General features: G+C 44.1%; 1 protein-coding gene across 1 annotated transcript in view; it reads left to right on the plus strand.

The window, feature by feature from the left end:
• Positions 1 to 13,353, plus strand: part of Prkce (protein kinase C epsilon) — a 491,234-nt gene that overhangs the window by 303,453 nt on the left and 174,428 nt on the right. The window contains exon 6 of the mRNA XM_074049619.1: positions 3,522 to 3,651. Within this exon, the coding sequence (XP_073905720.1) occupies positions 3,522 to 3,651 (130 nt within the window). The remainder of the gene's footprint in view (positions 1 to 3,521; positions 3,652 to 13,353) is intronic.

The following is a 13,353-nucleotide window of genomic DNA, read 5'->3' on the forward strand; positions in this document are numbered from 1 at the left end:
CAGCATTCATTGGACACTTACTATGTCCTGACCTAAACCCTTTATCATATATTATTTAATCTTTTAACAATCTTAGTAAAGTAGATGTCACTATCATCTTCATCTTTGGACAGAGAAACTAGAAGCACAGAGAGGTCAGAAAACTTGCCCCAAGTCACACAGTTAGTATGTAAAAGAGCCAAGTTCAAACTCAGGTGGTCTGTTCTAGAATTTGAGCCCTTGACTGCTACATTCTGTTGTCTCTTAATCTTAGAAACTAGTGTCAGACTGGCTTTAAGGATGTTGCGAGGGATAAGGAAGCATGAAAATTTGACAGGGGAGCCAGGTTTTCACTAACTGAATTGGAAGAATGATCTTATCACTAACAAACTGAAAAACCTTTCCGAGGGTGATGCCAGGGTCTGACTGTAGATAGGGTGTTATTTGTGTTCACAAAGGTTGATTTCAAAGACATGCTTTTAATTCTAGGTAAAATAAATTCTGTATAATCATAAGCCACTAAAATCAGGTGAGAGAGAAAGAGAGAGAGAGAGAGGCCCTGAGAAGATTTAGAATCACTGAATTTAGAATCAGGTGGGTTTATAATTTGGCTTCCAAAAAGATTAATTTATAGAGACCTCTATCTACTTAAAAATAATTCAGCCAAATAGTATCTTTGCATCTAAGACACTTCTCATCTTTTACCTTGTTTTGCCTTCTTACAATCTTTGGAAAGCAGCAAGGGGCAAGGTGTATACTGAGTCTTCCATGCTCCTGAAGGGTAAACTGAGCCCTGAGCACTTCAGTCATTTTCAGGGGGTCTCTTGTTGTGGTTAAAAGTATAAGCCAGGGCCTGGACCTCCTAACTCCTGGCCTCAGAGCATAACCCCATAGTACATTGTTACCCTCAATACTTTCACAAGAAAATGAAAGAAGAGAGGGCGTGCTTGCTGTCTGACTTCCTTCCTTCTATGGATAGCTTATTGACTATGTATTGGGCACTTCCTTTATGGCAGGCATTGTGCCATGTCCCATGGAAGCGAAGAACACACAAGTACTGTTCTCAAGGGTATCATCTGGAAACCTCTGTAGCCTTCTAAAGCTTTTCCTCACTTCCTTGAAAGGAAAGTCACACAAGACTCCTTGCCACGCAGGCTAGAGGGTTGAGGTTTGAAACACAGAGAACCTACTTAATCTGTGACTTAGTTCTCCCTCCTATCTTTCCTGATACATTGAGTAGTAGAAAGTCTCTAGTGAGGTGTGTTTCTAGATTTGGTATGTGTCCCAGGAGACAGACCAACAGGGACACTAAGGAAGTGGGGTTCTGGGTTTCTTAGAGTTGATTGCCCATCCAGGTGTCCCTGCTGCCATCTCGTGCTTCCTTTAGTGTCATTTATCTGGCCTGTTGGTAATGGACATGCCTTTTTGCTGGTTCTGCCCTACTGAGAACCAACCTTTAAGTTCATTCTTTTGTGTAACCATCTTCAGTGATGTATGTGGACACACACACACACACACACACACACACACACACACACACACACACACACACATACCCCTACAGGTATACACATTGCGAACACATGACACTCCATACACCATGCTTCTGATCCCCTCCCTCCTATCAAAAAATGCTCTGACCTACATAGTGAGTTTGAGACTAGCCTGGGCTACGTATCAAGACTCTGTTTCAAGTAAATGTGCTCTGTGGATGAGCTCCGTGGATTTTTCCCACCATGAGCACTTGGCAAGTTGCTCACCCTGACTTGCGTCTATGTGGCTCTGACTCCTTCCTGTATTTCTAGGTGTGGTAACCAAGGAATACGGCATCTTTCTTTGTATCACTTCCTTTCCTTCTTCTCATTTTGAATCTCACAATTTTATCTTTCTGCCCAATCCTTGTTCTCTGTTTTCTGTGTGTGTGCGCACATACGTGTTCATTTGCATGCATGTGGCCTTTGTGTTTGCTTCTCCATCTGTTAGATTCTGGCAAGTTATTGCTCATGTACCTCATCTTCCTCTCACTCTCTTTGATACCTTGCAGTCCTTAGTGAGGACCACATGGCTCACTCCAACCCCACACTGACCTCCTGGTAACCTGGAACAACTTCCTCACCTCTTTACCTTAGTCTGTCATTCACATCCCTGTAGGACTGCTCCTGGAAGACCAGCTTCTGATCTCAGTAAAGGTCTTCAGGGCTGTAGGAAGAGAGTGGGCACAGTGACCTCATCCATCCTTAGGGCTCAGAAAGACAAATGTAGGGTTGACAGGTATATTCACAAATGGCATACCTCAACTATGAATCTAAGGTAGGATGGGCATAATTGTTCTTAGAAATCATATACCTAGCCAAGACCCTAATTGGTAGCTTGTGTCCTTCAAGCAGGTCTCAGTAGCATCCTAGTCCCATGAAGGACCAGGCATTCCCAGGAGCTGGGTGATAGGGAACTGGCTATAAAGGCGGGAGTGTATTTGTGTGTGTATATGTGTGTGCGTGTGCCTGTGTACACTGCAGCCATGACTTCATCTTTGTTTCCCAGTCCGTGTCAATGTCCAACCACCATCTTTCCCATCCTAAGTTTCCCATGGGGTCTTTCATTCATCAGTCAGCTAGTGAGCCAAGGCACAACTTCATAGCTGTGTGCTACCCACTCTCCAGTTCCAAGAGTCAGAAGAGCAGCTTCCTCCCCAGTTCATTAGTGTTGAAGGTGATAGTCTCCTGCCCAGTCTGAGAAGGGTTGGATTGTGTGGCTTGTCTCCCTAGACAGGGGCAGAAAGTATCTGCAGAGAGGGGCAGAGAAGACCCAAGAAGTAGCTCACACTGGTGACCATGGCCTCTGTAGAACCCTTCATGTTTCCCACCTCTTCTATCCCTGTTAGCTCCATTACCACACAACCCTGTGTATCAGCTTATAGACATGTTTCCCCACCTCACTGTGTCTTAATTTCCTCATCAGTGAATTTGGGGGCACAAAGTCCTTCCCCATACAGTAGTAGCAAGATTTAAGTGAGGTAACAGTGCCTGGTGTCTGGTCATCACCAATACCTTACTGTCCTCGTGGTTAGCCATCATCATTGGAATTATTACTTGTCCACCTGGTGACTACAGTTTCCTCCACACCATGCTGGGTTGATAAACTGTTTTACAAGATTTGTATCCACTTTCTAGGTCCTGGAAGCTCTCTGCCTACGCAAGTCCTCTGTGCACAAAGCAGCATTGAAAAAACATGGTGACATCTCCTGGGTTGCTCCAGTGTGAGGTTCACACTGTAGACTGGGTGCTGCCATCGTGTAGACACCCAAAGTCCCAAAGGGATGCTGTGTGGCCTTGCCAAGTCAGCTGGTGCAGCAGGCAATGGGCTAGGGACCTCAAGAGTGAAGGCTGGGCCAGGAGGGAGGCTATCTTCATTCCGTTTCTCATGCAGCTTTCACAGCACAGCAGAGGCCTACAGTGACACGTGCTTTCTGTAGGGGCCCTGGGATAAGCCCCCAGGGGAGCGGAGCAGCTGAGCGTTCACTCTATGTTTTGCTGTCCCTGCAGGTGGGCTCCCAGCGGTTCAGCGTCAACATGCCCCACAAGTTTGGGATCCACAACTACAAGGTCCCCACCTTCTGTGACCACTGTGGGTCCTTGCTCTGGGGCCTCTTGCGGCAGGGTTTGCAGTGTAAAGGTGAGTTGTCTCCCTGCCCCTCACCCATACCCACATGCTCCTTTTTGTCTCATCTTAGAAAGTAAGTTCCAGATTTGACTGGAGCAGTGGGCACAAGCCCTTGCACCTAACTGTGCACCTCTATTGAGACTTTTCTGTGCAATGACAGACCATGACTATGGATGGAAACATGGCAAAAGAGGAAGGTGTAGCATACCTCTTAAGATAGCTAATGATCTAGGGAGACAAAATAAGCCTACAGAAGTATAGACAGAGTTTAAGGAAAAGATATATTGAGGTTGAGGGAAGAAACACTTTTGGAGTTAGATTGAGAAGTAGATAATAAATATGAATTGGGGCTTTTCTTTCTTAATCCCTTGTTCAGAGCTGACTTTCAGAAGGAGCTGTGCTATAATGCTGTCATAAAATGCTATCTTAGTAGGGCTGGGTGACTCATGTCTATAATCACAGCTACTGAGGAGGCTGAAATGGGGAAGATCACAGTTAGAGGCCAGTCCAGACCAAAAATTAGCAGGACACCATCTCAATCAAAAAGCCAGGAGTGGTGGTGCATGCCTGTTATCCCAGGTACACAGAAGGCAAGAGTAAAAAGATTATGATCGGAGACCAGCCCCAGGCAAAAATGCGAGACCCTACTTGAAAAATGACTAAATTAAAAAGGACTGGGACCATGGCTCAAGTGACAAAGCACCTGCCTAGTAAGCATAAGGTCCTGAGTTCAAATCCCAGTACTGCCAAAAAAGAAAAGATGTCTTACTGGTCCTTCACAGGTATGACAGAAACCATAGGTCCTCATGTCCCCAGGTAGGAAACTGAGACTCGGAGATGAAATAATTTGTAGCTATCACACAGCTTATTAAATGAACTTTGACTCTTGAATCTCTGCTCCCTTCCTCTGACTCTACTGTCCCTCCCATAAACTGTCTCTTCCAATTAGCATGTAGTACCAGAGGTGGGGACATGTTCTGGGTCCTGAATAAAGTGTCTGATTTTATAAGTGGTGCAATGTGCCCGCAGAGTTGAACAGCCATGATCTGTTGGGCAGGACTGTTGCATGGTTAGGTTATTGTTTTAAAATAGTGTTTTATTGTTTGTTCTGAGTGTGTTAATACATTCCCATGGTGGAAAGATTAGAAAAATAGGCAGATTATAAGGAAATAAACTGAGGACATGGATGCATTTGTCATTGAAGGGATCCCAATGAGAAAATTATGAAAATTGGAAATCAGGTCATGGTTGCAGCAAGAATAAAGAGAATAGCTTAAGACTATTAAAGAGAAGTAATTTATTGGACAGAGTGACCAGATCCAGCTGGGAGAACAGTGAAGAATCCACCGAGATGGGGAATAGAGAGGGAGGACAGGGTTGGAAGGAAAATGGTGAAATTGAATTGGGCATGTGTTATCTTGAAGTGCCTGACATGGAGCTGTTCAGCTGTGGATCATTCTCATTGAAACCTGGGGGAGAGAGTCAGACTGAGCATTTAGATTTGCATCCATCAGTATCTAAGTACCATGTACAGCTGTGGAGTAAATGCCCCCTCTGGATACATACCTTGAGTGTGAAGAGAGAGGAGTTGAAGATAACACCTTGGGAAGTTATCACCATCCAAGGATGAGCCTGCAAAGTCAGGGAGAGGAAACAACCTCATAGGCAGAAACAAAAGTAAGGAGTGACACTGTGGAAGGCAAAAGTATAGAGAGAGGCTTTGTTGTTGTTGTTGTTTTAAAGTTAAAAAGGAAGTGGCAAGTGGTATCAAATGCTTCTAAGAGGTTATCTAAGGGAAGACATGAAACCTGAGGTTGTATTTACCAATGAGAAAGTCGCTGGTGACCTTGACAGGCACCATCTTTGTGGGATGCTGATATGGAAGCCCACATATAGTAGACTGAAGCAAGAATGGAGGGGGAAATTTTTTCAGAATGTTCTGACAGTCAGGAAAAAGACAGTGGGAATGGTAAGAATGAGGAGCCAGCAGGGAGAGCCCTGTTGATACAGCCAGGGCAAAGACCAGGTAGGTCCTAAGGAGAAAGCAGGATATCACTCCAACTAAGAGAGGACAGCCTGCAGACCAGGCCTGGATGCAGGTGCATTTCTGGCATAGGGCCAGAACCCAAAGAGAAAGAAGATAAGTGGGAAAGTAACCATTTACATTTTGAATCTGTTGAAAGTTTTTCACTAAGATTTTCCTTAGTTTAGGAAATGAGAGGTCCTTACTGAAATTGAGGGGAAAAGTGGACATGGAGAGCTGAGGAGGGTGGGCAAAGTTGGAAATAGCTGTGTGGGGCCTAGAGATGACTCTGCCCTTGGACAAGAGAAAGTACTAACTGTTGCCTCAATCTAGGGTCCTGATCTTCGCAGCCTCTCCAAAGGGGGTAGTGAAGCCATCCCAATCTCCTTTTGCAGTATTCTAGTACTTTGGAAAGAAACATGGCCTGCCTGAAATCCTTTTTGGCAGGAGGTGAGGTTAAAAACAAGGGAGGAAGAAGAAAGGAATGGAGTGGGAATCTCAAACAATTTTAGCAGAGGAGAGATGGCATTTCTGGAGAGATGAATGTTGTTGCCAGGAAGCATGGAGCCTACTTTGGATAAGACTCCAGTGAGGCAATGTCTAGTTTTCAGTAAAGATACTAAATATTGACCTATCTATGGAATCTAAATGAAGATCCTGTCATCTCATAACTATTTAATTCTAAGAAAGCAGCATGTATGCCCAGATATCTCTGCTAGACTTGGGTCCCTGGCTGACCCTGGAAGAAAGAGGGCTGGCGTGGGGACAGTGTCTCCAACACGTGCAGCAGGAAATGCCTCTGCACCTGCTCAAGCAAGGGAGGAGAAAGTAAATCTGCCTGCTGTGTCTTCACGATGATGGGTGTCAGGCCACTTTGGGACTGGGCGGCAAAGTCTGTTCAGAATTTAGGGTCCCCAGCAAGAAATCATGGATCTTCCCTCTCTACACCTCTGTGTGCACCACCACACCCATGCTATACCTCCTCTTTCTCCTTATTTCTTTCCATCCTTTGCTGACCTCGAGTCTTCTAGGTTCTGCAGCCCCCTTACCCTATGAAGATGAAGATGCAGCATGGCTTGAAGAGGCCAGCTTGCCTACTTTTGCTCAGATCTAAGCCTGAGCCTGTGTCTTGATTATTAAGAACACATCAGTACATAACAATCTGCATGGAGTCCCATGGACTTCAGGCCTGCATCTGGCTCTGATCACAGCTATATCCATCTCCTGCTCAGGAAGCTTAACTAGGTTCTCACTGTTGCTAGTCACATTGGCTGGCCTCATGAGCTGCAACCTGGGCCCCTACGGCTGGCTGCAGCTCAGCCATCTGGCCTGCTGGTCTGTGGACCCAGATTTGGTGCCCTTCCTACTCCTGGGAATAGGTTCCAGTGTTTTCAGCCAAATAGATTTTTCAAAATCTTGAGTCCAGTCTGTGAGATTGTCCTGGTCATTCCCCTTTCAGCCTAAAATTGTTCGAGCCATATCGGTTTAAGAATTGTGTATATACACTTTCCACAATTGACCCTTTGTCAGCCAGATAGAGGGAGCAAATTGTAGTCATGCATCACTTAATGGGAGGGATGCTTCTGAGAAGTATATTGTTAGGAGACTTTGCTGTTGTGCAAACATCACTGAGTGTACTGACACAAACTAAGATGGCGATGATGCTACAAGGTGATAGAATCTTCTGTAGCCACCACTGAATATGTTACATGCAGTCAACTGTGGAGGGAAGTGTTGCTATGAGGTATGTGACTGTTCTTCCATTGCCTGGCAGGGAAGTGGAGAGCTGGAGGGTTGGGAAACATGCATAAGGACATAGAGCTAGGGACATTTTGGGGGCTGGCCTCTGGGCTGTCTCTTCCTTGTCCCTGCTTCAGAGGGGCCAAACCCTTGGAGGATGTTCACATAATTGTTGGGTAACTGAGCTCCTCAACCAAGGACGGAAGCACACTGGTACTAAGCAAACTGAATATTTCACTCCTTTCTTTGGCTATAATTCCAGGACCTGCAGAGTCTGAGGCTCTCAGACTTCCTCCTGGTCTGTCTGATCACCTCGGCCACTGTAACGGTCTAGAAATTGGCTCCCAAGCTCCAGATGTCGGTATCATGAGTCCTGGGGCATTTGAACCCTTTTCAGTCTTGACTTTAGGAGTTCTGCCATCTCCGGCCTCACTTTACCTGCACAGTGGGCTTTCCTACCTGTGTTTTATTTCTCAGCTGACACTTGGAGTCAGTTCCTCCTCTGAAGGGAAAATGCCAGTTCCTTAGGATTATTTTTTTTCTCCTCTAATGAAAACATGGGGTTATCAGAGGGGAACGTGAGCTGCCTAGTCACCATTTCTCTTCTGCCCATGCACACACACTCATATCTCATACACCCTCCTGAAGTCACCAGTCACAGAGGGATATTGTAACAGTGACTCCAGACCTCCTTACACAGCTTGCAGTCTTCCTTGCAGGTCCTGCAGAAACCCTGGGTTTTATCAACCCTGTCTAGGCAGGAGAAACATGCACTTCAGGAAGTGCACTTTGGAAATTCCTTCCCGGCCCCTGCCTCTGTCTGAGATCCATCTTAATAACTGCTCTGATCCGAGGCTGCTTTCCTGACCTAAGACTCAGGGTGTCATCTGCTCTGCAGGAAGCAATGAAGATCAGCAGAACCCTTGGGGCAGCAGTAGCCTGTGGAAATCACAGGCGAGGAGTTGGGGGATCTGTCCTGGCCCTGGCTTGGTTACTGCCCCCTCCACTTGCCCTCCTGCCCTCTAAGGGCAGTAATGTAAGTAATAAAAACAGTGACCTTAGCTTCATACCTCAGAGGGTGGCTGTGCTGATCCACAAGAGGAAAGAAAGTCCTCCCTCCTTTTCCTCCTTCCTCCTTTTCCATTTTTTTAATAAAAAGTATTTTTGGATATTAAAAAAAATTGAAAACATGAAAAAGAATTTTATTCTTGTCAGTTTCAAAAATTCAATACTGTTAAACAACTAGACCCCTTGTCATAACTTCAACTTTGATTTGTATTTTTAGAATTAAATCTGCACCAGTAATATATAAATACATTCTTACTACAAAAGATTCAGATCCACCCACATATACTGCATGATTGCAAGTGTACACCTCCACACTTGAATTATTTGTTGAGCTAGGGTCTTGCTAACGTTTTTCCTGGGCTAGGCTTGATCCTCCTAGTCTCTGCCCTGCGTAGGTGAGATTATAGGCCTGAGCCACCACACCTGGCTACTTCATTCTTTTTAATGACTGATTACTAGACCATGTTACCTCCGGAGATTCATAGATTATTTAAACACTGCCATCTTTAAAGTCATTTACTATTTCTGTGTTGTCACTGTTACAACCAATGCTGCTACAAACATCCCCATGCTTGATCTTCATGTGTATGTACAAGTGGTCCTGGAAGGAAGGCCCCTAGAAACCCTATTTTAAAAGCCTATATCCTTTTTTTTTAATGATTGAATTATGTAAGCAAGGCTTAGGAACATAGGGCACCTTTATTTGTTGTATGTTTGTTTTTAAACAAGAGATACAAACCAACTGTTTTACACCTTCCTTTGTATTGGTATTTAATTTTGTCTAGTCAGCAAAGGCCTGTGTCATTGGGCTGGGGATGTGCCTCAGTGATAGAGCACCTGCCTAGTATGCACAATACCCTGGGTTCAATCCCCAGCACTGAAAAAGAAATAATGAAAAAAAAAAGCCTGTGTCATGAGTTTGGATTTTCAGTCAATTACCTGTTATTTGCTGAGGTCAGGTCTGAAAGTTGCATTTATGTTACCCAAATATTGCTAATTCCCACAGAGTTGAAGTACACTGAAAAGCAGCACCCCACTTGGAGATAAAGCACTATTTTAGCCTCCCAGAAACTTGGGCTCTACTTGGGCATTAAAATCAGACAAATAGACAATAAGCAGTGAGTCAAAAAGAAATGTGCACAATTCCTGGGCAAGAGAGGTCAGTAGGGTGGGGGTGGTCAGGGGAGGCTTTGGGGGAGATGGAGCTTGAGGAAGAAAGACCTGGAAAGGTGTAAGGACCATATCATAGGTCGAGGGCAGGAGGAGGTCATTGCTTAAGACTGCAGTGCCTAAGGAGAGTTCACGGTTGACTTAGAATCTTTCTAGTGTTATCTGTCAGCGCTAGGGACCATGGGAACATCCATCACCATGCATGGAAAGTTGGTAAAAAGATGTAGTCAGCTTTTCTCCGAGGAATGCTTGCTAGCAAGATAATTGGCCAACAGTGGTCTCTGAAAGTATTGAGTTATGGTTCCAATATGACCAGGACCCCCGTGTCTCTTTCTGGGGACATTTGACCAGACATGACTAGGGACCACCCCTCTGATGTCTCTTTTTCTCTTCTGCCTGGGACTCTGCAGTTAGTCTCTCTGCCAACTTCCATTACACAGTTATACAATGTCCCATTTACAATTGTTTGTTCTCTGTCTCTGAGCGCGGACTGACCCTCTTGGTTACAATCCTAATCTCCTGCATAAGAAGGGTGGAAACAAAGTCTCCCCAAAGGATAGTAGGATATATCATAGAAGACACAGGGCAGTGTGCCCAAAGCCCAGCTACCCTGAGATGGTACTGCTGCTGCACCCGCCCAGCACGTAACAGGTACTCAACACACATGCAGTGAATAGCTGGGTAGCTGTACGATGGTGATTCTCCTTTAATACAAGCCCAGCCTAGGCAAAGTGCCTCTGCCTCTGCTCAGCACAACTTCATCCTGGTGAAACCAGTGCAAATAAACATTAACAGGCTTCCAGGAAAGAGAAGCCTAAAGGGCAGCCTATGAGTGGGCTGGCAGCCCAGGGCTAATGGCACTTGGCTTTGGTATTCCCCAATAGTGATGGTGTGTGATGTGTATGGCTCATTTGAACACAATCATGCAAAGGCACCTTAAATTTCTTTTGGCACCAGTTGGCACATCCTCTTTCCTTTGCTATAGCCTCTTGGTGTCACCCGCTGCCTCCAGGAGCCCATGCTTCCACCATGGCTGCCTTAAGCACCCCCGCACTTAGCCAGCTTGGCTCCCACTGCTACAGCATTTCAAAGTACTCTCAGGGTCACTATGCCATGTTGTCCATTTTAACTGATGTATGATTTGTATTTTTTAAGTATTAAGACAACCACTATCATAGGGAAATAACAGAGGTTTAAAAATAAAAAGCAAAGTCCTCTAAAAACATCTATTTTGCTGACCTGTGAATTCAAGTTGTCATTTCAACACCAGAGGGCACCAGTGGTTAAATTATGTGGACAAGTCTTGCCAAGAAATTCTTAATTTGTTTCCTTTATTGCCTTTTCATCTCCTCAGAGAGACAGGGGAGTGCTGGTATGGGGTTGGTGGGCAGAGTCGGTGAGATGCTGCTAAGGAGGGAGGAATGGAAAATTCTGAGCAGAGTGCTATTGCCTGGAGTGTATGGTCAGTTGAGGATTTTTAGACAGTCATTAGCAATAACTCAGCTAGGCAAGTCAGCACCATGACCTGGCTGTGGTAGAGCCTTCATGGTTTTTGTTATCTGAGAAAGTCACTCTGCCTCTAACCTGGGGTATCTTCCATTCAGCAGCTCAGCTGAACTCTCCAAATGGGGCTGGGGCTAGGATGTTCTCTGCCATCCCTCCCTCCAGGCCAATGTGACCAGGTTATGCAGGGCAAGCTAGAGGTCTGGCCCAGCCAGATTGGCTTTATTCCAGGAACAGTTTCTTATTTCTTAAATTTCTTAAATTTTTAATGGGCTTTATTTTTAGAATGCTTTTAGATTGATAGCAAAACTGAGCAGAAAGTACAGAGATTTCCCATGTGCACCTGCTGTACACATGTATATCCCACACAAGTTAACAATTGATGCACTTACATCAACATAGATTTACTGTTAAAAGTCCATGGTTTACATTAGGGCTCACTCTTAGTCCTATACCATCCTTGAGTTTAGACAGATGTTTAGTGTTTTATATCTACCATTACAGTATCAGATAGGACAGTTTCACTATGTGCTCTGCTGATTCATCCCTCCCTCTTGCCCCTAGGCAACCACGAGTCTTTAATGTTTCCATAGTTTTGCCTCTTCCAGACTGCCATATAATTGCAGTCATATAGTGGGTAGCTTTTCCAAATTGGTTTCTTTCACTTAGTAATGTGCATTTAATCCTCCACGTCTTTTCATTTCTTTTTAAGGTTGAATAATATTCCACTGTGTGGATATACCAAAGTTTATTTATCCACTCACCTACAGAGATACCTCTTTTCATTTGTTTGGTTTGGTTTGAGAAAGAAGGGATCACTGTGTAACTATGCTGGTCTCAAACTTGAGATCCTCCTGCCTCAGCCTCCTGAGTGCTGGGATTACAAGTGCATTCCACCACAGCTAGCTTCAAAAGGACCAATTATGAATATAACTGCTGTAAGCATCCTTGTGCAGGTTTTTGCATGGACATAAAATTTTAACTCATTTGAGTAAGTCCTAGGATTGCTGGGTTATGTGCTATGAGTATATTTTGTTTTGTAAGATATGACTAAGCTGTCTTCTAGGCAGGTGCTCTACCAACTGAGCCACGCCTCCAGTCCTAAGCTGTCTTCTAAAGTAGCTATACCATTTTGCATTCCCATCAGCAATGAATGAGATTTACTGTTGTTCCAAAGCTTCACCAGTATTTGTGGTTGTGTTTTGAATTTTGGTATCTAACTGTTTTATTTTTCCATTTTAAATTTTTTAGTGCTTGTGGGGTTTGAACTCAGTGCCTCCTGCTTACAGACAGGTGTTCTACTACTTGAGTCACCCCAGCCCTGTTTTAATTTGTGATTCCCTAATGACATACGAAGTAGAGCACATTCTCATGTGGTTATATCTTCTTTGATGAGCTGTCTGCCCAGATATTTTTCCCATTTTGTAATAGAGTTGTTCGTTTTATTATTGTTAACTTTTTTTTTGAGAATTTTCTATTTTGGATAGCAGTCCTTTTTAAGGTATATCTTATGCAAATATTTTCTCTGAGTGGCTTGACTTCTCATTCTCTTAGCAGTGTATTTTGTAGACATTTTAAATTGCAATTAAGCATAGTTTACTAGTTAGTTTTTTGATGGATCGTGTCTTTGGTGTTGTATCTAAAAAGTCATGTCTATACCCAAGATCACCTAAATTTTCTACTCTAAATTTTCTGGGAGCTTCATACTTTTGCATTTTATATTTAGGTGTATGATCCATTTTTGAGTTAAATATTTTTTTGGCAATACTGGGTTTTGAACTCGGCCTCCCGCTTGCTAGAAGGGCACTCTACCACTTGAGCCCTGTTTTGAGTTCATTTTTACGAAGACTATAAGGTCGGTGTCCAGGCTGAGAGTGCTTTTTGTTTGTTTTTGCATATGGATGTCCACTTGTTCCAGCACCATTGGTTGAAGGACTATCTTTGCTCCATTGTATTGCATTTGCACATTGGTCAAAGGTCAACTGATTACATGAAGGTCTCTGCCTGAACTCTGTATTCTGTTCTATTGATCTAATTGTCTTTTCTGTTGCCAATTCTGCCCTGTCTTGATTACGATAGCTTCATAGTAAGTCTTGAAATAGTGTAGTGTCAGTCCTCTTTGTTCTTCAGCATTGTGTTGACTTGTCTGGACCTTTTGCCTCTCCAGATAAACTCTAGAAGCAGTTTGTTGCCATCCAAAAAAATAACTT

Source organism: Castor canadensis, chromosome 12, assembly GCF_047511655.1.
Source record: "Castor canadensis chromosome 12, mCasCan1.hap1v2, whole genome shotgun sequence".
Lineage (NCBI taxonomy): Eukaryota > Metazoa > Chordata > Mammalia > Rodentia > Castoridae > Castor > Castor canadensis.